Below are 25,762 nucleotides of genomic sequence, written 5' to 3' on the forward strand. Positions count from 1 at the left end.
TATCACCATGATCATGACATGGCTACCAGTTTTTCAGCATTTAGCAATACTTTATTACATGTTATGGTTCCAAAATAAGTAACATTATGCTACATTTATCTAAGCAATTTTGGTTGATTAACTGAAGTTAACAAGCAATTTATTTATTCCTTTTGCCATCAACTGTTACACAAAGTCACTAAGAGCAGGTTACCAGTTAGCACACAACCCAGCCACAAGACCTGGCTAAGCTGGAGAGGAAAGCATGGATGACCACATGGGTTCTTTTGCCCAGGGGAGGTTGTCGATCTGGTCCCTTAGTATGCTTCTAGCTCAGCCTCTCTATTCTGTTACAATTCTTAAACCCAAACCAAAAAGAACAAAAGCAAACACAGAGATGAAAGAAAACACGTGTAGGGACTGTGTGTTCTGTAATAGTACTTTCCAAATGTTTTGGATCTATTGAAAGAAACATTTAGAAATCTTGCCTTCAATTTTCCTTCTTAAAAAAAAACCTGCAGTAATTATGAAAGTGGTAACACTTATTTGTTAGCCCTTAGTTCCACTACTTTTGTGGTGGATGTATGCAAAATCATTCAGATACCATGCATACACCCTCACAAACGCTCAGTCCAGGACCCTGGGTCAGAAATGAATCTGGTGTGACTCCTTAAGCCTTTAGAGTGTAGATGATGGGGTATATTTTGACTCATCAAATAAGAGGCTGTCAATTTGTTTGCAATGCCTAATGATACAAGTAGAATTGTTTTCAGTTTTGAAACTCTAGTATAGGGTCTTGTATTTACAACAGCTTCCCCCCACCTGTATGCTTTCTACTCTTCTAAAACCCAGCAATCCTGACTTGCTCTCCCCCTTGATTTTGACACCTTCCCACAACTTTTTTCAAGCTCAAGGGGAAACTGCATCCTGGTGCATAGCAAACCGATATTAGTGAGCTGCAAATCTTTTTCCAGGGGCTTGCAGGGACTATACCCTATGGTATGTTGTAATGTCATATTACTGTGGACCATCTTTTACACAAGGATGGAGAGAGAAGGATTACTTCTTGCTGCTTGCTAATTAGGGGATGGTGTCAGAAGGGTGGAGCAGAGCAGGAGTAGTCTTGGCTCATAAATCATGATTAAGCTGTGGCAGCACAGCTGTGAAAACCCAGTGGAGGCCTTACAGCCAAAAGCAGAGAATGCAAGTTTTAGTCTGAGCAGAGCTTTTGGCAGGGACTGTTTTGTGGTGTTTCACAGAGTGCTGTTCATAAACAGCCTTTCTTTTTGATATTTCTCTTCCTTTTGATAGTTTTTGTTTGTTTGTTTTGTGTTCCCCACCACCAACCACACCCCTTTCCTCTTTTGATGGGAAACTCAGTGCAGCATCTCAATGCCATTATAGTTTCTTTGTTGATTAATGTAGATTTAATTTCAAGAGTAGTTTACATGCTTATATTTTAAGACCCTTGTGTAAGAGGTTAATGAAAGGGTGAACAATGGTTAAATACATTAAACAACATTATACAACCACATAAATATTAGTAATTGTTGCAACACTGGACATTTTAATGACCCACACATGTTGTAAATAGGTGGTTATGAACATTGTAACATTATCTCTGCTCTCTCATGCTCCTCTAAATGTTAAATAACCCCTTCAGCAAAACTTTTTCAGTAGAGGAGTTTTTATGAGGTAGAGTTTATTGTTGCAGTGCACCACTGTGCATAGAGATGGGAAAGCCTGACAGATGGAGGGGTTTGCAGTCATTGTGGTTTGGTGGTGGCCATTGGGCATTCACTGTCCAAGTGAAGGAGGTTTCAACACACTAAATGCAGGGGACAGTACTCCGAACTGCCAGGTGTAGTAGCTTTGTGGAGGATCTCTCTAAATAATAGTCCTGATGACATCATTCCTTGGTACAGAAAATAGTTAAGGGTTATAACAAAGATGGGGAATGGGAGGAAGAAAATTCTGTTATTTACAGGTTAGAGGTGATTTTCTATTAGAGAGGCAATGGTGTGAGGCTGCTGTGAGCTGCAAAGTTCTGTTCATGAATTTTTTTATGTCCTGCATATGTGTGAAAGTATCTTGGGACTACATGAGGAGTTTCAGGTGAGTTTGGGGAATTTGGTTTGTGTTTTTGAGAACCACCCATCCAGGATAGCCCCCATCCATAGGGTAGAGTTCAGCTTAGATCATGTTTTAAGGCACAATAATCTTTTACACTGCATAGGAAACCCGAGTGTTAACAAATACAAGATGTAGTATTGCAAGGTTTTTGGATCTAGATTAAGTGCTCAGGTGGCACAAGAAATACTGCAATAAGAAATGTAACCTTGGAAACCCAAGTTTTTCAACATTCTAATTACTGTGTATTTTCCTAATTACAACCTGACTCTCTTCTCAGAGGCACCCTGCTTTTACTGCTACAAGGCTTGCTCTCCTGCTGGGCTCCACTCTCAGCTGCTCTCTCATCTAATCTCCCAGTGGTCCATCTTCTCCTTTCAGTCACAGCGGTCCCATTGTTCCCTTGATTGCTGGTACCACCTGAGGAAACAGCTACATGCCAAATGCTTTCTCATTTTGAAGCTAGTGTAATTCTGTCCCATCTGATTCCTCTTGTGCATTGCCATTTGGTCAATGCCTGTCTGATAAGTTGAGCTGAATACCTATGAATGCTCATGAACTCCCATACATTGATGTTCAGTTATACCATTAAGTTAAAATTCTGACACGGTTGTAGGTATGTGATGCAGAGATATGAATAATGTCCTAAGTAGTGGTATTACCACTAGGTTTTAAAGTAACATTCTAGAGGTTTGCAATATTCAATCCTGGATGAATTAATAATAGTTAAGCCTAGATGTGTGTAAAGTGAGCACTAAGCAATAATTGGAGAAGGATAATAATAGGAGTATGGAAGATAAAAGTTGATGGAAAAAGTAGGAGTAGGAGAAACTGAAACAGAAGGAGGGCTAAAATTAGAGGAGAAAAACAACAACAGCAAAGTAAACACCACCAAAGTGAAAATTTCCTCAAATTGATTTCAACTGTGATGTATTATTTAACTTAAAACTATCCAACTGAAACTATGACAAAAGAGTACTGTAAAGTGTTTGACAGATGTTAAAGATACATTCTTACAGCATTGTTCTAGACTATATTATAGGTAACTTCCATCTGTCTGTTCTGTAGCATATTTTTGAAAGACCATGAATAAGGCATTGATTTAAATGTTATAGTAGTTAAAATCCATAAAAATAGGAAAACTAACATTTTATAGTAGGTGAAAGAATAGAGCAAAGATGAAGTACATCAATAACTCAGAACCAGGCTATAAGAAAACTGAAGAAATTAAAGGGAGATTATACTGAGGGGCCTTTGCAGAACCTACCCTAAAACTTCTCTTAAACACAGTCATAACAGGCATTTCTGTTATGAGCAAAACACACATAAAATGCAAACTTAAAAAAAAAAAAAAAAGTCATAAGATGCAAAATATTGACGTTGGAAATGTCAGTCAAATGTGGGAATATTGTTCATTGGAATTTTGTTTTCCATTTTAATCATCCATATGGAAAGGGGAAGAGAAGCCAGTTGTGTGTGGGTGGTGGTGGTGATGGGATGTCCCTTGTATTTATTTGTTGCAGAATCAGTTTTTCTTCTGCTTGCACTCTTTACTGTCTCAAGCTGTTCTCATCTTACTTTGTTTCCATGCCAAAATATGTTCCATATTTGGAATGTGGAGGAGAGAAGGAAGCTGGAAAGCTGAAGGGCAAAAGACTGTTTAAAGGCACTGTGTCTTTTTGCCTCCGTTAGGCTTTTATCATTTCAATCTGTGGTGAAAGTGAGACTAGCAGTCACTGCTTGTCCATGGGATCGTCACAGCATGCATCACTGTCAGTGAAATGATGTCAAATTCAGCGATATTGGAAATATGGATGACAGATTGCTGAATTAAGAGGAAAGATAATGTATCGGTAATTAAAAAGCACTTTTTTTTTCTCAGAATTATGCAACATTGTGAAATGTAAGTAATATAGGGATGCCAGCAATTTATCTAGTCAAAGTGTTTTCTGTTTGCACTACAGCTGATGGTTTTTGTAAGGATGTTAAGTCTTAATGTGGCTAGCTAGAACTGACAAATATTAGAGACATTACCTTCTCTTTTTCCTTCATTTTGTCGGTTGTGGTTTGGAAAGGGCATAAGGATATATGTGGAATGCGCAGTGCAGCACTGTGTTGAATTAACCTCAGTCTCCTAACTCGCTGATGATGTGCAGTGATGCAGAGGGAAACTAGACCTGCTTCTGCATCCAGGGACTGTGCCTAATTAGCCAGCTGCATTTCTCCCTGTTTCAGAGCTTATTTGTCCAGAGCTACATTTCTTAGAGATCAAGCATAGTGTCATAGTCATAAGGGGCAGCATTTATGTCTGTCTTCCTAAATGAAGGCTAAGTAGCTCCTGACAAACCAAGAAGCTTGAAAAGTTGCAGATATGCAGACATGATAGCAGAACAACCATCCTCTGTATTTTTGATAACAAGACACCCAAGGTGTTTTTGGTTTCCAGTGTTTTCAATATGATATTTTCCCAACACTTTCTTTAAAACTCAAAAAATGTTCTTAAAAAATATATATTTTTTATATATTTCGTATATATTTTATATATTTTATATATATTTATTACAGATAAATATTTATCTATATTTAAAGATAATTTATTTTTAAATTATCTTTAATGATAATTTAAAGAAACTAGCATTGCTATCAGCTGGCAATGAATGCATGATTTCTGCTGGTCTAATTTTTACTTTCTTGTTTCTCAAGCGAAATGTTAAAAAGTATGAAACAGCTTTACTCGCTTTCTAACAAGAATAATGCCATTACAATTACAAAAATCAAACTATTTGCCAAAACCATTACCTGTTTTGTTACCAGGAATGGTTTTGGCAAATCTATTTTGCAAGCTATAATCTCTTGATCTACCAGGAGATTATAGCTTATTGTCATTGCATGTACACCATATGTCTGAGGCACTTTGGGAGGCAAACCACATTTTGCAGGTGAGTGCAAGCTGAATGAGCAAGGTCATACGCAGTAGAATTTAAATGATTTTAAATCCCAAATCCACAAGACTCTATGCTTGGATATAGAATATGTGAGTATCTCTTGCTGGTGTTGCCTCAAACTGCCAGTAGTTTGCAGCTGAGGTACTCAAGTGTTTGCATTAAGTGCATCATTACTTTTGTGGTGGCATAATCAGTGACTGAAGATTCTTACTAAATGCATGAAATAGCAAGCACCACACTCCCTGAGAATGAATTTGGAAAGCTGCCTCTGTTATATATTGCTGAAGACTGAGGTAGTGGGTCAATAATTAATAAACTGCTAGAAAGCAGGGAAATTTCACACCTAAAAATGTTTTCAGTGTGTGCCAAGAAAAGGGAATGTAACTCATAGATTAACATTAACACAGTCTCTACTTAAAGGTGGTTAACTCATAAAAGCTAGTTTGAGCACAGTAGAGATCTGTTCCGAATGCTTTCTAAGTACAAAAGGAAGTTCCTAGTTGGGTTTTTTTTTTTTTCTTTACTCAAGGCTGCAGATTCATCTTCTAACTTTTGATATTGTCATGCTGTTGCATCAAACTAATACACAGTTTGACTTCAAAACTATTTTTTTCCTTCTGATGTCTTTGGATAGCTTGAGTCTAAATATACTACCTAGTAACCTGAGTGTAATCTGTGTATCAAAACACAGCTTCTTCTCAGTTTATTGGAAGATTACCTTTAGCCTGTTTTATTATTATTATGAATAGTTCCCTAGCTGCTCTGATTATATGAGTTTGTGACTTTTGATTTGTGTACCTTAAGCCCCTGTTGAATTCATTAGTTTAGCAGTGGAATTAGGCTAAATAGAACAGGATGCTTAAGAAGTAAAAAAAAAGGGAAAGCCTTCCTTTGAATACTGGATAGATCTTGTTCTACGTAACTATTTATTTATTTTCTTTTGTCTTGTACCTTTGTGGTTCTGTTATTTTTTCTGTCTGACTTGTATTCTTGTCTGCATTTTTCACTACTTCTCACTTTTCCTTTCATTATGCAAATAGATGTCTTGGGATTAATGTATTCTTTTTTCCTTCAGTGTCTTTTAAACCACATTCTTAGTTTCCTCATACATTAGATGCATTAAATTCTTTCTGATGTAACATTAACCCTTGATTAAATTACAGCCCTGAATTCAATTGGGTGTCATGTAGTCTTGGATAGTTGTAAAGCAACTATTAGTTTTATAATGCTAACTAAAGTTTCACTTTGCTCTTCACTAAGCATTTTCTTTCTTATAGGAAAAAGGTTTTCTTTAGTGCAGGTTGTCTTGCAAAATGGTTACATATGTGGTGTTAAAGGAAAAGCAATAGAGACACAGCGCACACCTATTTTTTTTCTTGTACTGTATCTTTAAGCCTAACCTAGTGATGAATCCCCCTTATAATCATTCCTGAAGTACACACCAGCCAAAGTGTTCCTTCATCCTCTGTAAATGAATTGGTTATAGTTGTTATCCTCAAGCTTAGTGCTTGCTATCATGATAAAAAACTCATCAGCTTCTTAATTGGTATTTAGCGCTGAAGCCAGATTCATCTGTTGCCATTGTACTGATACCAGCAAATTAGACTAAGAACTATTTGAGGCCTTCTTTGGTGAAAACTGCAATAGTGTTCTAAACCAGATCTCTGTCTTATGAATGAGAAGCTCTTAAATGAACTATAAGAAAAGTTAGAAAAAAAAAAAAAAGATCCTTCTTTATTGCAAACTTACTTTTATTGTTACTTCATTTTAGGTAACATTCAAAGCATCAAGATACTCTGTTTCACCAGACTTAAGATTTGTTCTTCTTGCATATGATGTTAAACAGGTAAGACAACTATTCATAATTTAAGAGCCTCTAAATCCAAACTCTGAAACCCTTGTTGTTTTGTATATTTCACTTGTGATTCCACATTAGATGATTCATATACCTGATTTCTTTTCCCAAAACCTTCTGATGCAATTATGGTGAAATATGTATTTAAGCATGTGCAGAAATGCTCAAAGTTTGTCAGCTGAGGTAAATTGCCATGGCTCCTCTGAAGTGTCATGCTGATTTTTGTAGTAGAGTTTTCATAACCCTTAAACTGTTACCAACTGGTTATGTGAAAGCCTATCTTTTGATATCCCTTCTATTTTAGGCAACTGTACATGTCATTTATGGATTTTACTAAAAAAAAAAATAAAAAAGATAATCTAGTCTGATTCATGTCATAAAGTTTTATGGTTGTTTTCAGTAGTCTGAAACCTGATAGTCTGAAAGTCTCTTGGACTATATAATGCAGTGTATTCTTTGTTTCTCATAGTATTTAGAGATTTTGTGAGCTATTATGTTGTCAGACAGAGTTTCAATCAATAGTACTATATAGAAGTTTCAAAAATAAATCTTTGGACACAAACAGAAATGAAAGTGGTTTTATGAATTTCCTCTGTGCATATTGGTGTTTGTATAAAAAGTGCTATTTAAATATGAACTGCTCTTCATTACAGAATAGTTCTGGATTGGTAGATTCAGTGGTCATTCAAGCAAGTTTGAGTTGTTTTGTTTTGGTTTATTTTTTAATTTTGGAACAGTAAAAATTTACAAATACCTGTTAATACTCGTGACGTTATTATCACCTTAACATGACCTTCACATGAAGATTGCTGTTATTTATCACATTATACTACAGTATAGTAGTTTACTTACTGTTTTGTATTGGTAACTGATAACACAATAGCTGTGTGTTGTGGATTTAAATTCTTAGAACAAAAAATATTCCTTTCCAAGTCAATATACAAATTCTTCTGTCCTCCTGGTAACATTGCTGTATTGATCTGTATACCAGCAGCTTTAATAATTGCATCTGCAAACTGGAAAATGTGCTGAAAGCTGATCTGAAATATTCTAAAGGTGTTGATGTAAAATTATTCATTTACTTGGTACTAAATCCAAGAAGGGTTTTCTTTAGTAATTCTAGTGGATTCTGGATTAAGCCCTTTTACAATATGCATGTATGAATAAACCAGAAATGAGCTGCTGTTGTTCAGTTCACTGTTTTTGTTGTAAAGTGTTCCAGTTTGGTTCCTGTCTGAAAAATCCATGCTCCTTGCTGTTTTCCTTTGATTGCTTCTTATTATGTGAGAGAGGAATAATCACTCATACTGACTTAATTTTCTCATTTGATCTATTGAAATTTTCATTTTGGATCAGTTTTCATAGTAGGAGCATATATAACTGATAGAGAAAAATAAGGAAAGTATCTGTCACGCTTTATTATATCTAAATGTAGTAACATCAGGGATGAAACCCTGCCCCACAATATAGATGGTCCATTGACATGCAAATTGCTCTCAGTGCATGCTGAATATACCCTTTGCGGTAGCACTCCTTTTCCATATTTTTATTGGTTTTGTTGCAAAAAGAAACTTGTCCTTCTGTTTACAGTCCAGTTGCTGGTAGTTACTTAGAGGGATGAGGTTTGCAGCATTTATGCTTTGCACTTAGCCATTTCCTTTTTTCAAGTATATTAACAAGAAGTAATTAAAATGAGAAATGAACAGGTTTACCAAGCAATTTGTGGTGGTAGTGTGGGTGGCTTTGTATGAGGCTTGTGATGCTTATGCTTGAGTGCTCATGGCTTTCAAAACAGAAATATGTTGCAATTGTTGTGTGCTCTAGAAGTGATGGTGATGGTGCTGAAATTGGTTAATAGCTGGATGTTCTCAGTCAGATATAAATAATAATGCCATTGAAGTCTCTTACCTCCTGAAGAATCTGTTGCTTAGGGTGGAAGGGGAAAAAAAACCAAAAAGAGTATAAGCCAATTTTTTTCAGAAGTTGCTGTCAGATACAGTAATATACGAAAGTATATTATTGTGAATATGTGGTAAAAAGCCTTTTTCCCCTCCCAATTTACTGATTCTTGGGATATTCGTCAGGCTGGCAAGGCACTTCTCTTTTCTCAAGATCTGTTGGGGAAAAAGTATGCAATGCTTTGAAAAGCCTCTTTATTACTGCATGACTTGTGCTTCCAAATAACAGGAAGGGTTAAGATAGTATTCATTGTTCATGGCCCTTCTCTTTTTTTTCTTTTTCTTCTTTTTTCTTTTTTTGTCAGAGGCAGATTTATTGGGTCTGGGTGAGAGAAAATCCACCTGTATTCCTTATTTCTTCCTCTGGCTGTTAACTATAAATTATTAAATTTATTTCCTAAAAAGTGAAAATTAATATTAAACAGCAAACTTAATTGTAGATTTTCAAGATCAGTTTCAGTAGAATCAGGCCAGATTCTTTCTTTGTATCTCATTTGAATGTAACTTTTTATGAAACTGAGGATCTGCCTATTGTCACGTGTTAGAATACACGATTGCGTGTTCAATACCCCGTTCAAGGAACTGCAAGTAACTTACTGTAAGCATTTAATTGATCTCACCATCTTCTATAAATTGTCACAGATCCTTGGACTTTACTACCTTTGTTTGCCCCCCTTTTTTTTCTTGTTATGGTTTAGGTGTATAATTGCACTGTAATACATTTGATGGGATTTCTGCTTTTGCAGACTGTACCGACTTTGAGGTTTTAAAATTATAATAGTTGTTTACATACATTAATCTGTGTTCTTTGTAACATACAGTAATACAGCTGGAACGGATTTATTAATCAACAGTTTTATAAATCAGCTAGTGTGCTTCAGCTGAACAGATTGGAGAAAAATAGACAAATGTTTCTTCAAGACATTTTGTCATGAAATTGTAATTGGAAATGAGGTTATTTTGATGTTTGGATTAAAAACAAATGTTGAGTTAAATAGTTGAATATTTATTTTACTGTTGTCAGCATTTTCTTTAACCTATTTTATGCTTGGAATGGCAAACTTAATTAAATTTGCAGTTCTTTCAGCACAATTAAGAATGTCCTCTATGCATAATGGGACATAAATCTGCATGAAAATAAGCCATCTTTTGAATACAAAAGTAATAATTAAATGAATCATTTAAATCATGCTTAATAGAATGAACAAAGCCATTTCATGTGGCATGGCAGCTGTTTTGGTATAGCTCTATAAAACTCATATGGAAGAAAATTCCTTTGCTAAGGAATTCAAAGTATTGTAAATTGATTTCTGGCCAACAGATTCCCTCCATCTGTCTGGGTTTTTATTTTTTGACAGAAGGCCGTGGCAATTTCAGAGGTACTTTCTGTGTGTTCTTTGCTGCAGTACTCCATATTTCACCATGCTTCTGAAATGCTTTTATCAATTCTCCAAGGTTTTTTAGTTTACCAAAACTTGCATGGATCAACTGTGTGTAGTTCAGACTTTCTTTCTGTCCCTCACCGTAATTTGGTTGGCGTCACTGAAAAAGTCTCATTTTGCCAGGCAACAGATCAGTAAGTAGGAACTAATTTGAGAAATGAACACACATTCTTGCTGAATGTCCTGCCATCCTGATTCTTCTGGGACAGTGTGAACGCAGCAGCAGGGAAACCATTGCAGGTATTCTATGACAAAAGGGATCAGTTTCAGTGCTACATCTTTTTGATTTTCCTTTGAAGACTGTCAAGGTATGAGCAAAGAATATGACGCTCTGAGAGGCAGAGCATCTAAGCCAGTTGAGATTTCCAGAGGAAAGGTTATTTCACTATTGCTTTTAATAAGGATGGTGTTAAAATGACGTTTAAAATTTTTCTCACTCTGCTGGTGGTGGCATTCACAACTACCAGAACCTGATTTATAGTTTTGATTAGAAGATGGAAATTAGACACTCTGTTCCTAATGGTAAAGAATGGGGCAGTAAATTTGCAATTTGCAGTGCAGTGAGCACTGAGAGCCTAAGAAATTCTTTACCATTGGGGAACTTCAGTGTCTATCAGCAGAAGGTTTTGCCTTGCAAGTTATTCCTGGAGTCCATGTGAAATAAAAATAAGTTTTATTCTGGATATCTGTTGGGTTTTTGCTAAGATATCATAGGCATGTTCTCTCCATGCTCTTGCTAGAATATAATATGCCACAGAAGAAGTAAATATAATCAGTTCCTCTATTTCTTTGTAAGTTCCCTTTTTTCCTCACTTGATTTAATAATCCCTTCCTACAAACTCTCCTTTCCTTCTGCTTGCTTTCAAATCCCTTTTAAATTCCAACTTTCAGGAATTTTTCCTGCTTTATTCTCTTTACTTCATCATTTTCTGCTTTCAATGCAAGATGAATTATGTAGGGGTTCTTAGCTCTTGGTTCAGAAATGTGCTTAAAAAACAGATTAAAGTTTAGCTCTAGTTTAGAAGCGTAAGCATTTACACACTGTCTAAAAAGGAAATGTTTTCCTGAATTAGGACTTCAAAATGTAATCTTTTTCAGCTAGAGCATTTAATGAAACAATGTATTTAGCTTAAAGCACTGTGAAAATAGCTTTTAATAATTTTTATGGTAAGATCAGAATGAAGAATAATCCAATCCTCTTGAGAAAGTTAAGAGAAAAATAGTTTTAGATCCAAACATCACTCAATTTAGTAGAAATTAAACATACTTCAAAAGCGTTTCTGCATATTTGTAGTTTAATGTATTGAAGTAAAGATGAGAGTTCAATAGAGTGTCTGAAACAAAGAAACCCCAAGAGAATGAAGTTACTTATCTGCTGTGTAGAGCTGATGCCTGTCATCACTTTGCTGCTATAATATCTATTTTTGGAGGATAACGATAGGGAGTACTGACCATACTCTGCAGCAAATGAGGGTGAACGGCAACATGTAACATGCTCATCAAACTTTTAGAGATTGTCTTTGGTACTGGCTTACTTGAGTGCACTGAAAAGATCTTCAGGAGTTTGTCTGCAGATTAGAAGAATCCATGAGGGGAAAAACTCAATGAAGTCTTGAATTATGATTATCTGTCCTCATTAGGAGATTATCTTTCTACCAATTAGGTGGAAACTAAATGTTCAATTGTCTGTAATCTTCTTGGTCAGTGAAATTAATTATTGGATTTTTTTAATGCAAAAATTAAAGGATAAAGAAATTACCTTGCATTATCTCTCATTTTTAATCAAGACACTGTTTGGTGTTAAGTTTTGCAGGTGTTTTCAACAAGATAGTTTATACAGTGCTTATGAAAATCTGAGTTTGAAGAGCATTATCTGAAGTACCAGATTATGATTGGAACCGAATACAACAAAGATGAAACAAAATCTATCTTTTAACACATGGAAACAATATTTTCCCAACTAGATTATCGCATACAAAAGAATAACAAAAGACTTCTTAAACAAGCACTGATCTGGACAACATTTTAGCTAGTGCTGTATATGAAGTGAAGATCTGATATAAAATTCATACTATCAACTTTTTCCTCCAGAAATGCATGAAATGCATCCTTCTTTAGGTAAACCTGTTTTTCATGTGTATTTCCTTAGGTCCTCAGGGTGATCTTTCATCTTTAATTTGTTTGTTTTGAGATAAGTCCAGAAGCAAATCATGCATGTGCATACTCTGGGACTTATGAGATCATAAATAGAAATGTGATTGAGACATTTATCTTTGTCTCTTGTCAAGGACACAAACGACTATTTTTTTATCAGCTTCAGGGCAGTGACAAAAAAATAAGTCAGATCCACCCCCAAAATTTGAAGTTATTTCTTTGAAAATATTTTTGTGATATATTTTGTTCCTCTCTTAAGTATAACACGACTAGATATTTATAAAAGTCAGATATTGAGCAATTCATGGAAGTGGGCTGTTCAGATTTTCCCCTTTTAAATGCTGTTGTTTGAGTTGGAGGTTTAGCTGGACAGATTAGAATTTGTTAACAGAATAGCTAGGCTGTAGGTGATCTTGGCATGCTACTCATCTATTACATATATTTGACTTTATTTTATATAGTTCCACAGATATACAAGGCATTTTGAAGATATAAAAAGGCAAGGTCTTTCCCTGAGGAGATTGTGTTCTCTCTTTGTAGTAAAATCTGGGTAAATGAATTTGATGATACTATGTGCTATCATGAATTATCCCATAGGAGTGAGTGTTCTTATGAATACAGTGTCACACTTCTATCCAGCGTTTTGTCTAAATTATGTGGCAAAACATGATAATAACCAGTCCTCATAAATAGAAGATGGGGAAAATAGAGTGTATTTTATGCTGAGAGTTGTGGGCATTGATGTTTGTTTAGTATTTTTCTGATAAGCTGCCTTTTCACATTTCATCCATGTTGAATTGTAGTCCTGTCCAGACAGCATACGACCTTACTACTTCCTAGAAGTAGCAGAGTTATACCTGGAGTATCTGCATATCTTTTGAATTATTTGTCTTTATATATGCATTATTATATTTACATTATTGGCATATTTGTGATAGGATGATGTGGCTGCTCTCTGCCAAGGCATTACTATGATCACCCACAGAACAGGAGGTGAACTGTCACAATTTCTTCCTTTAAAAAAATTCTGAACCAGAAAGGTAAGGAAACCAGAATACAATTTAGATGCTTCCACTGTGTTTTCAAATCTAATATGAAAGCTATCATGTCATATACATGTCCATATGCATCCACTTACCTATTTGTCAGAAGAGGTTTTCTTAATTTCTTCTAGAAAGTTCTTGATTTCATCAGCTGACATGTTGATTCATGTATGCAGGTTCAGCCTTGTTTAACAGTTCAAAAAAAATAGATCACACTCAACTTTTTATAGGAAATAACATGAAACAAGGTGTTCCTGCTTTTCAAATAACTTAATGGCTCTATCTGTTTCATTTGTACTTGCAGGATTGTTGTTCAATCTCAAGTTTTTTAAGTAAACAAAACAAGTAATTCTAATTTAGGCAGAAGATGGCTCTTTCTCATTCAGAATTGCCAGAGTTGAAAAAAATCACAATTCATGTTTTGAACTTCTCGTTCAAAGACAGTATTGAAAAAAGAACATTGTGCTTTGCGCGTTCAGTAAAAACGGTTTCTAGGGCATTTAGCTTTTCAAAGAAAATGTTTATTGACAAAAAAGTATTTATTTTCAACATATTGTCGTTCTTATCTAGTATGAATACTGTTATTTCAGGAAGACTTAGGTAGTGTCCAGCTGTGTTTAGAAGATCCAGCAGTTTAGAAGCTCAGTCTTAATATAACTCTTATTTTCACATGGTCGTATTCCTACATCACATAATAATTCATGGGGACTGGAATCTCTGTGTGCTAATGCTATATAAATAGGCAATATTACACTATTTGTCATCAGCTCTTTTAATTTTATATAGCGTAAGTTCTGGCTTCTGCTGTGAAACTGCCAACCCTATCACATCCCCCCCTATTTCTCTTTTGTGCATTGATGATACACAGAACGCCCCAGATATGTCCATTGTAAGTGAAAGGTTTGTCCATCACAGCCTGTAGACAAAAAAGCTCTGTGTTTAAAGGGTGGGGTTTTTTTTATATTCCACTTATCTCTTGATACAGTCTGTCATGTCTAGTAATGATGTTACCAGAAATAGTTTACAAATGAAAGCTAGTTTTACATTTATATTGTACTGTATGTATTTCTTTAAAAGATGAGATTCTAGTGATACTTTTATCAAATATCTGTGAGAATAAGTCTTCCTCAGCAATGCTGAATGAAAAAAAAAACCCCAAGGTTTTGGTTTGTTTCGTTGTTTGGTTTTTTTTTTTTTAATTAAAAAAAAGAACAACCTGAATAAATAACAGGGCAAGGACTGTTAGGAGTCTGTACTAGTTAGCTGTTAGAGGATGGAAAAGCTGAACAGAGCTTTAATTTGGATTATGACCTGTCAGAGTTCACCACAAGCAAGTAGAGTCATGTGATACACCCATCTGTTTTAAGAACTTCTTTGTTCCATACTCCCAAGAAATAATAATTCCCTTCCTCGCTACCTAGAGAATATGGCCTAAAAGAATATTTTACACATCTCAGTTTTGACAGATTTTACCACGAGCATGAATCACGGTTAGTTCAACTGCTACACTTATTGATTTCTCAGATACAAGAGCTGACTCATATCAAATACAGTGAATAAATGACTTTTGAGGAGCAAAATCACTTCACGGATCTGACTGACCTATTATGTTAAAACATTTTACTGAAAATGCCATGTATGGTTTTTATGATGTAGATATCAGCGTGTTCCATAATGACTCATTTGAGATCTAACTTATACATACTCTTTCTATATGTACTGAAAATAAACAAGATTGAATTTCTTAAAGGACAGCCGTCTTACGAAATGCCTACAGTCCAGTTCATGTGTTCAGTACACTTAGAAAATCCAATTTAAACAATGGGATTTTTCTTTGCTTTTATTTCATTTTTCATAATATCTTCTATCTGAAATTCAATAATAATGTATCTTACTGAGAAATGTGATATGCATTATAGCTTTCTCATTAAACTTTTAAATAAGATACCATTAGTATTGATAAATGTAATCCCAAATGGTCACTTAATCTTAAAATAGTCATTGATCGTGCATTCAGGATTTTAGTCTTGCAGCAAAACTAGTATATGTTGTTAGTGGTCATGAATTTTATAGCAGAAGGAATTAACATCTTTCTTTGGCTGCAGTGCTATGAATTAGATTTACAAACTAGGGATGACTTAGTGAGTTTCTGTTCTTTTCTAAATGCAACAACATTTGTTAATAAATCTTCTCAGATGCATTTGATATATGAAATTGAATGCTTAAGCACAGTCTAGAAGCCCAAAGCTTTTATTTTTTGAAGTATTTTGTCTTTGACTGTTAAAAATAATTTTTAAAATAGAAATTAGGAGGCAGAGTTATTCCACAGTATTGATTGATGTGCTAGCATGTGGTTGAAGTCACATTAATAGCAGAGATAGTGGAGGGCAGGTTAATATCTTTCAAAAAGCTAAACCAAATCTCTGTGTAGAGGAGCTCATTTATACAGGAGCTCATTTTCACATTTATACATGCATATATTTAAATATAGGTTGAAATGTTTATTCTAAACTAACCTAGAATTTAAATAACAATATGGAAAAGTAGAAGCATGTACAAAAAAAAAGTTTTGTCAGTGTTGTCATATATCTTTTGACTGAAGTCTCTCAGTCACGGTATCTTGAAATTAAAACCCCCAAACATTATATGCATATCTTATTTCATTTGTTAAATGCAATCAAGCATAATTAAACTTTGTCCAGAGAGGCTGTGCACCTTCAGGACCCAGCTGAAGGAAAACCTAGGCCACCTAGTCTGGATTCTGTGTTCATTCTGCTTTGTGCAAATAGTTGGACTAGTGACTTCCTAAGATCCGTTCAGCCTGGGTGACTCTGTGAGTCAGTATTATCACATCAGCAGTATTCCCCCTTGAGATAAAGATTCCTGAGACTAAAAAAAAAAAAAACTTTTCTATTTTGGAACAGTTCCCAAGAAAGTGTCAAATGTCTACCAAAATACCCAGTTTCATTAAGTGCCAAATAATACACAAGTATTCCTTAAACCATTCTCAATAGTTTTAGTCATCCTTTTCTTTTATGTTTACTTAGATTCTTAATCTCCACATGTTTCTGTACCTGTGTGTATATGAGAAATCTCATCCTCTGCCTCTCCAGATATGCCAATGGATACAGTAATCACTAAATCATATTTGGTTGGAAGAAGATCTGAAATGTTTGTGCTCTGCAAAATGAGGAAAATCAGATATTGGAAAAAACTAAGCCCTGACTGAATGTTCACAATTACTTCTTATGATGATGAAATAATCAAACAGTCTGGTCAGATCTAGAAACTAATTATTCTAAAATGTGAAAGGGAAAAAAAAAAAAATCTGCTTTTTCAGTTATTCTGCATAATTCTGTCCCTAGCAGCTGCGCACATTGAATAATAATTAAATTTTGCTTAAAATAGACAAGTTGGAAAAAAAATAAGTGACTTAAAACAAACAAACAAAAAAAAGATCACAGCAGTGGGTAAGACTTGCAACTGCTTTTTAATTCTAAATTGCAAGTTCCTAATCAGAAGAATCTTGATGCAAAAAATGAAAGTGTAACTGTAATATTTTAATAAGTGGGTTTAGTCTTGAAGTAGAAACTTCTTGTATTGTGCATTCACTCATATTGCTTGGGGGGGTGGCTTTTTTGTTTGCTTCTTTTCATAAGAAGAAAAAAAACAAGTAGGTTGAAATCTTAAAATTTTGACACCTTTTTGGAACAAATTAGTCACTCCAAAGACAAGTTCAAGTGTCAGTGCCTGTGGTAAGGACAACCTGTAACAATGGCAAATGGTCCAGGACATAAGCAAACATGTTTAAAAGCTGTCCTGTAGAGGATATTTGCTCTTCCTAAATGCCTACGCAAAAATGATCTTGAAACTGGAGGGTATTCTGTGCCATGGGAGCTCCAGAGCTGCTTGTCACATTTCAGAGAACCAGTGCAAATCATAGAATTTGGAAAGGACCTTAAGATCATCTAGTTCCAAGCCCCCTGCCATGGGCAGGGACGCTTTCACGTTAGACCATGTTGCCCAAGGCTCTGTCCAGCCTGGTCTTGAACACTGCCAGGGATGGAGCATTTACCACTTCTTTGGGCAACCTGTTCCAGCGCCTCACCACCCTCGCAGTAAAGAACACAGTAAAGAACAGAAATGCATCAGAATTTAATTTTCTTCCACAGTCTTTCACTGTGCAGCCAATATCATTAACTTTATCTAAGTAGCAACCTTTATCTTGCAGACACCTAAAGTGCCTATCACTTCTGAACTTGATGAAAATGCCATTAAAGTCAGTGGAACATTTCCCATTAACTTTAAAATGGGCTTCTGGATCAGCTTTTGTTTACCCATTGCACGAATGCAATAAAATCATCGCTGTAGTGTGACAGCATCAGCCAGGTGGACAATGAATAAGGCACAGTGTGCCATCAGGATTTTCAGCAGGATCTTGTAGAGAATAGATTTATCAATGTTTTCAGAGGCTCACCTGTGCTGTAAGTCAGCCTTTAGGTCTGTAGCTTGTTTGCACCTTTGTGAACATCAGTCATCTCGCTTCCCATGGTGTTCCCTCTCTTAGGGACTGTGCTGACAGCTCGCTGTCATCATCTTTATTTTCCATAGCATTTTGGGTGCAATTCGCTTGGCCCTGATGCGCTGTCAGCTTGTAGTAGCCAGTGCTACTTCATTTTTGTCCCAGGTGTCTTACTGAGTCAGCAACCCTAACAGTAATGAAAGTTTTGGTACAGCAGCATAATGAAGATTTTAAAGGACATGGTGATAAATGTGCTTTTATCTCATCAAAATTGAGGTTAAGGGCAGATCATTGATATTAATGTAACCTTTTTTTGGAGGCTTCTTTCAGATAGTGGATTGTGTAAATAATGTACTGTGGTGGCCTTGCACTTTGTTATGAGGTTTATATTTGTCATATAGTGATGTCTGTGAATGTTGGTCAAAGTTGAAGAGTATTTCCTTCAAAAACCTGAGAGGAGGTTGTACTGAGGTCACGGTCGGTCTCTTTTCCCAAGTAACGAGTGATAGGACAAGAGGTAACAGCCTCAAGCTGCACCAGGGGAGGTTTAGATTGGATATTAGGAAACATTTCTTCACCAAAAGGGTGATCAGGCTGCCCAGGGAAGTGGTGGAATCACCATCCCTGGAAGTGGTCAAAAACTGTGTTGATGAGGCTGTTAGTGACATGGTTTAGTAGTGGACTTGGCAGTCCTGGGATAATGGTTGGACTTGATGATCTTAAAGGGCTTTTCCAACCAAGTTGATTCTATGATTCTGTAATGATTTCTATGTAAATGTGCTGTCTTAACCTGATGTTGGACCAGAAAGTCTCAGGTTACCATTATGGTTGAAGAACTTACTTGAAATAATTTAAATATACTGTAGTTAGACTTAAATTAGCAAACTGAAGTGGTACTTACTGTTTTGGTAGGGGGCGTATGACTGTTTCTGTGTTATTTTTTTCCTTAATCTAATCTTGTATCTTGTAAGTTAAATAAGGCTTTTGTATGAATGTTAGAGAACTTGGATCAGTCTTACTTTTGAGGTGATGATTCTTTTTAGCATGTGCATCAGTCTCAACCCACATGTGAGCCCATAATGCTGTACTTAAGGTTCTGGAGTCTCAATGATGTGAAAAAAAGGTGTTTCTCTAATCATAAGAGATACTCTGCATAGTAGCTTTTGTTTGGAGATCCCCAAGTGACATGAAAGAGTTCATGAGTCATACCTCTTAAGAGTCCTACAAAGATATTTTTAAATTGGAATACGTTACATACTTGTAGACTTAAATATTTTATACTTTAAATGATGCAGGAAAGTTCTATTTTGTCAATATATCTATATTTTACTATTTTCTAATGTTAAAAAAGCTCAGTTGGACACTTTCATGATTAACTACTGATCTACTTCATGATGCATTTTTAGGCCTAATTATTCAGTTTGTTAAAAGATTAAGAGCATTTGGAGTGGATGGTTGGTAAGACTTCCACATAGGAAGCTCAAAACCAATTAATCTAATATATAGACACATAAAATCAAAATATAGCAGATAAGCCAAAGTTTGGTTTGCAACATCCTGAGACATGTAAAAACTAGAACTCTCCAAAACTAGAACTCTCTCAGACTGTCAAGCTGAGAAAAGAAATTTTTATTAATAGTATTTCTCAGGAGTGGAATTTCACTTGAGTCTCAGCTGCAGTATTCACTACAGCAGCCATCTGCTTTGGCAGTCCCATAATTTATTTTTTCAGTATCTTGGATGAAGTTAAAATCATCATACAGTGAACAGTGATAGGAAACTAAAAAATCTAAACATGAGCTTGGTATTAAAGTTATTGAAGCTCATACCAATTTATGTTCCATTTGCATAGTATTCCAAAAATAGAACAACCACATTAACTGTTCTGAATATTCAGGAAAGGCTGTCTATTTTGGTCTTTGCTTATATTAGTGTTCTAGTAATTTTTGCAGCCTTACAGTGAAATAGGATTTTAGAACTTTTTGTTAATGTGAAAAGCGAATGAATGAGGAGATACACAGAACCAGCCAGGGTCACAATTAGGAACAGATTGCACTATTACTGATATCCAATGATATGTCATTCTTAACTTCTTTTTACTGTCTATCTTAGTAGTTTTATACTTCCAGGTGTTTGCATTTATCCTAGTAATGTCCTGCCAGGGAGCATTCCCAAATTCCTACTGTGTTTTCTGTGTATGCTTCCGTTATCAAAACCTTTAAATACCAAGCTATTTGAGAAATCTCACCCCTCCTTTTTTTTTTCCATTTTTCACTTCTGGCTTTTCTCTTCTTGGCTCTCCTTCCTCTGCTTTGTCCAGTGTTCATGAGACTTTAACTTTCTGTTTCTTAATCCTATCCCCTTCCAAATACAATTATGCGCTCTCTTACTCGCTTCATTTTCCTTTTCTTTCTGTCTTTCCATAAGAGAGAAACTTCCCTTTTTAAAATATTTTTTGTGATCTCAAAAAATCCTCACTGAATCCATATTATGTCTACTTTATTATTTTACCTCTTCTCACAATTAGTAATATCTACTGTCCTTATTACTTCTCTTACATTTGATAGCTTTACAGATAAATCAGTCGATCTTGGGAAATGTGTGGTATGTTCCAGCAAAAAATGGGACACAGTCTCTCTGCAATTTTTTATAATTTGGCTGCATTGTGAGACTGGAGCTTAGGAAGTGATTAAATGTGAGAAGATACCTGACTCCAGAACATCTTTGCTCATTTTGCAGGTTGTATCTCGGGCTCAGAGGTGTTATATGACTGAGATTGGATATATTTTCAGATGAACTGGGCAGATGGTCTTGCTCTTGCCAAGTGCAGCTAGATGGCATGAAGTACAAGGGTAGCCCAGTTTATTCAAAGTCCTATACAATGCTTGCCATTGTGATGGTTTATTGAAAAAGTCTGAGACTACAAAAAATTCCCATGTATAGAAATGAGTTTAAAAAATATGCAGAATAAAAAATGAATACGGTAGGTGACAAATTCTGGCAGCTAAATTTAGTCCTCATTTCCACTTTTTTATGTCTGATGAAGTACTACAAATGGATAAGTATTACCAATAGTGGCTAGCATATCTATCAATCTACACATTTACTTATCTTAAATGATGAAATGAAGGTCTATTCATGAGCTATATCTCTTTCAGAAATGTTTGAGACTTTTTTTTTTCCTTTTTAACCTCGAGATGATATGTATGGTAGTATATTAAATTAGCATAAAATGTTATGATCGCTGCGAGTGATATATGGTCATGTGTTCTCTTACAATGCATCAAGAATAATGAGTGGTAATTGGTTCCCAACATTGATTAAAGAGCTATTGAGTAAATTGGAGATGTAGTTTACTTCACAAATGGCATATCGAGTTTCATCTCTATTGTATTTGCAACTTTATTGCTCTAAACTGAAAATATTTCATGAAAGTATGGCTGGACAGAAATATATAGCAGTTCATATAGTTATTCAGTCAAACTGTGGAAAACATATTATGTTAAAAGGGATTGTTTAAAAGCATCACATAACATCTCCAGAAGAGTTGTCTATGGATGATCTTAGTGAAACTAGATGTTTAGTTGCCATGTCTTTAATTGTGAAGGTTCATGGAGAGCACATACTTGTCTCAGGAAGCCTATTCATATCATACTGAACAGACTTCATTAAGCTTACCTATTTTGTGTTAGATATTATCACCAAAATAAAGGAAACCTGTTGGAAATGACACAGTAATCCTCTGTATGTTTTTAAATAGCTTGTAAATAATTATTTTGTTGTTGGTGACTGAGGAAAGTACATAAAACACACTTTAATAGATTCTGAGAGATCTGTGTTTCTGACGTGTTTCTCATTTATTTACATTATAATTTCTTTTCTGTGTTATCCCTACAAGGTATAAATTCCCATATGCCAAAGGAAAAACAGTTCACTGAGAAGTTTTTATTTTGAAAGTGTCATCTCATGTTAGAAAATGTTATCCTTAGTATTTTAATATTTTAAATAAAATGCTTTGCCAGCTAGCTTTCTGCATACATTAGAACAACACAGTTGTTTTGAATAACGTTTCCCTTGCATATGGAAGCATAGAATGGTATGAGTTGGAAGGCACTTTAAAGATCATCTAGTTCCAACCCCCCTGCCATGTGCAGGGATGCCTTTGACTAGACCAGGTTGCTCAAGGACCCGTCCAACCTGGCCTGGAACACTACCAGGGATGAAGCAGCCACAGCTCCTCTGAGCAATCTGTTCCAGTGCCTCACCACCCTCACAGTAAAGAACTTCTTCCTAATAGCTAATCTAAATCTACTGTCAAATAGCAGTGTGAAGTCTACTAAGGATTTTTTCCTCCATCTCAAGTTTTGGCAGTGGATGAAAGAGACTATACAAGGGTGAATTGAATCTAGTCAATGTATTGAAAATGCACAAAGATACCTAAGCAGATTAAATAAGTTTGAAATCAAAGCTGACTTAGTAACAAACTTTACTGTACACAGTTGTAATGGATGGGAACCTAGCTGAGAGTTGATTCCCTGTCATGACTGAGAGATGTAACAAAGTATATATATATATATATATATATATGTTTTGGGGTTTTTTTTTTGGTCAAAGTGTATTCGGTAAAGTATATATGTTTATGTTTATCATGACTGTCAGAAAGAGGCAGGAAAACATAGGTGTGCAGCTGCTCTATGACCTTCACACCTGGCCACACCGGGGCGCCTGGCCAACGCTCTTAGCGTGGACAGCAGTCAGATCATGAGAAACTGCACAGCTCCACGAATAAACAGTTACAAAGCTGGCCTAGAGACGGTTGTTTTTCTAAGGGTATACAAGCAGGACCCTCTTATGGCCAAATCCAGAGCCTCACCTATGGGTGGGCACACTGCATCGGAATTTTCCCAATTGCCCAAGACTCCTGGCATCAGCTGCAACGGGGCTTCCCAGCTTGAGGTGTGGGCCTGGATGATGATTTAGTGGTTATTGGTGATGCATTTCTTCTTAATTCTGAAAGAAGAAATTACTGCATTACTCTATGCAGAAATGATTTGATGCATTACTAATTTTCCTCTGTTCTTTATACATATATATATCTAATTTGCTTTATTGTACTTATTTACTATATATGGAGATATATACCTGATTCATGTTAGTGTGCTTGTTTGCTTTAGTGTGCTTATTTGCTTTAGTGTGCTCATTTAATGAACTGTGCATATTATACAGCTAGCATGTGGTCATTTTGTGGCGTGCCCTGCCTGTTAGCAGAACAACAGTCAAACGCTGTATCTGTAAGAAGACATTGAAAGCTGCCACCTAGATCTAGATCATATCATCTAAATATTTTCTTGTCATCTAGATCTTATCTTGGATAAGAATAAACATTCATTTACAGATATGAATAGAAGTAGGAGGAGTCTCTTCTATTCCAAATATTTAATCACTTCTAAAGATTTTCCACAGTCTTCCAATCATGAATTTCAAAGTGGTTTATGAATATGCAGAAGTGTATTTTTGTCATGATTTTGGTATACCTTTTTTGTTCTCTTTGATAACTGTTCTGTTTCTCTGATATCCTCTTTGCTCATGCTAGTTTGTACTCAGTCTCTGCTTTGGAATAAAGTGAAAAAAATCAGTTGCTGGGAAAGGGTAGTTGTGCATGCAGGATAGTGCATGTCATGGTGCTTAAATTTAGGGTGGATGTGACCAGTGAAAACTTAGTTGGCAGGCAGTGAATGTTATTGTGACTCCTCTGAATTACTACTAGACTTTAGCTCTCTTCGCTCAAGTTAAAGGTGACCTGTAAAATTTCTGTTTCTCTAGCAGTTACCAGTATTCTGCTGAGGCGGGTAATTACCTGCGCTTCTGCAACATGGGCCATGACTTGCTGTGCAAAGGCGTGCTGGGCAGAGACCCTTGACTGAGCACTGGAAGCAGTAGGGATGTCCAGTGTCATGGCCAAACTATTTCTTGTTCTGAAAATGCAAGGATTAACCACTGAGGTCAGTGTGCATCTTGCACAGGTGAGCTGCCTTAAAGGCTGTCTCCACAAAGGGCTGCAATACATTGTGCACTTGCCTAATTCCCATGCTCCTCTCTCATATATTATTAGGCATAATTGCAGGCTTCATTAAGCGTTATTACAAAGTGCTTTAGGTCTTTGGATTGATCAGGTTATTTTTTTTTTCTCCCCATCTTTTCATCTCCTGCTTATTGCTTAACTGTGGTATCTCTAGTTCCATATATGGTGATTAAAACTTGTAGTGGCATAGTAATTTTAACAATGTAAGAGCTTCTTAATGCACTGATGCACAGAGCTTGTTTTGCCTTTTGTTCACTTGCTTTGGAATAGCAAATATAGTATTCTAGAGGATAATATTTTGTATTGATTTTACTTACAAAATCAATAAATAAAAGTAACTCGGCACAAGAGGGAATTCTGTTGCGATCTTCATGGAAATCATTGGAAGAGATAATAAAACCTTAAAATGAAGTAATATGCATAACCAGTGTTGACTACATTATTATGAATGGCAAGCTTATGATGTAAAATACTTTCTTAGTACTGAAGGTCTGTTTTTATTTGTGACTTTCTTCCTATTCTCTTGGGCATAGCACATAAAAATGATCTGTATTGTTTCGAGAAGTGTGAGAAAGGCAGAATTTTTCAGTGAAGTGCTAAAATATGTTCTTCATTTCTCTTCAGCTTGTCTTCAGCTTTGTCTTCTACTCATTATACTTCTCAGCTCTTACTGATTCAGTGAATGCAGGAAAAAACTGTTCTACTGAACTAATTGGCAGTAGGTTTTTCTAGAGCTGCTTTATGGTATCTGGTTTGAGGGAAGTCACTATTAAATAAGTTAAACCAGTTACTCTGCATAGTACTCTGGCAAAAAATAAGATCTAGAGATCTAGACATAATTGAAGATGTGATTAGGTAAAAACGACTATAGCTGGAACAGCTGACTCACTGTAGAGCCATCTGAGGTCTCTTTTGGCCAATGTAGAGGACCAGAAATCAGGAAATCATCTGCAGAATTTTGACTTTTTTTTTTTAACCTCACCCCTCAATTACTGCTCATGATGTGTTTACTATAACTGCTTACATAACGAGGAGAACACACTTCTCACTTCCGTATTTCAGATGAAGCAGAAAGATCTTGTTACTTTTGGATGTTCTTCTGTCTCTGAAAGTGTGGAAGGTCAATAAACATATGTAAAGGTTGGAAGAATTTAAGGAGAACAAACTATAAAGAGCTAGGATCTCCTTTGTGTACCTGTGTAACATGCTCCCTAAATTGTTTCTGTAAGATTAAAATTGCATGTCTCTTGTTTATCATTATTTTAAAAAGTTAAGTCAGTTAATACATCACATAAATCAGGAATTTGCATTTGCTTGAAGATTATATGGTATACTGAAGTTTTCAGCTTAAGATCTTTATGATTTTGCAGTCAGGCTTCCTGAGAGCTCCTTTATACTGAAAGAGAAATAGTATTATGTAGTTAAAATCAAAGTAGTTCATGTAGGTAGCACCAGTTTATCATCGGCCTGATTTATTTCAGGTTTTCCTGAAGTTCAACATCACTTATGGTGCACAGAGCTAAAACCAAACCCTTTCAAAACTCAAAACTGGGCTTTGAATAAGGTTTGAGGGCGGAAGACTTTACTTTTTGAACAGCTCTCCCCACTACTCCAAAAGGTCAGTTCAGAATGAATCATGGAGTGAATAAATG

At 35.6% G+C, this 25,762-nt stretch overlaps 1 protein-coding gene across 3 annotated transcripts in view; it reads left to right on the plus strand.

Moving 5' to 3' along the window:
- DPP10 (dipeptidyl peptidase like 10) overlaps positions 1-25,762 on the plus strand; it is a 557,376-nt gene that overhangs the window by 411,932 nt on the left and 119,682 nt on the right. For all 3 annotated transcript variants that reach the window (XM_030487513.1, XM_030487512.1, XM_030487514.1), the window contains exon 5: positions 6,826-6,900. In XM_030487513.1, the coding sequence (XP_030343373.1) occupies positions 6,826-6,900 (75 nt within the window). The remainder of the gene's footprint in view (positions 1-6,825; positions 6,901-25,762) is intronic.

The sequence above is a fragment of the Strigops habroptila genome, chromosome 5 (genome assembly GCF_004027225.2).
Source record: "Strigops habroptila isolate Jane chromosome 5, bStrHab1.2.pri, whole genome shotgun sequence".
Classification (NCBI taxonomy): Eukaryota; Metazoa; Chordata; class Aves; order Psittaciformes; family Psittacidae; genus Strigops; species Strigops habroptila.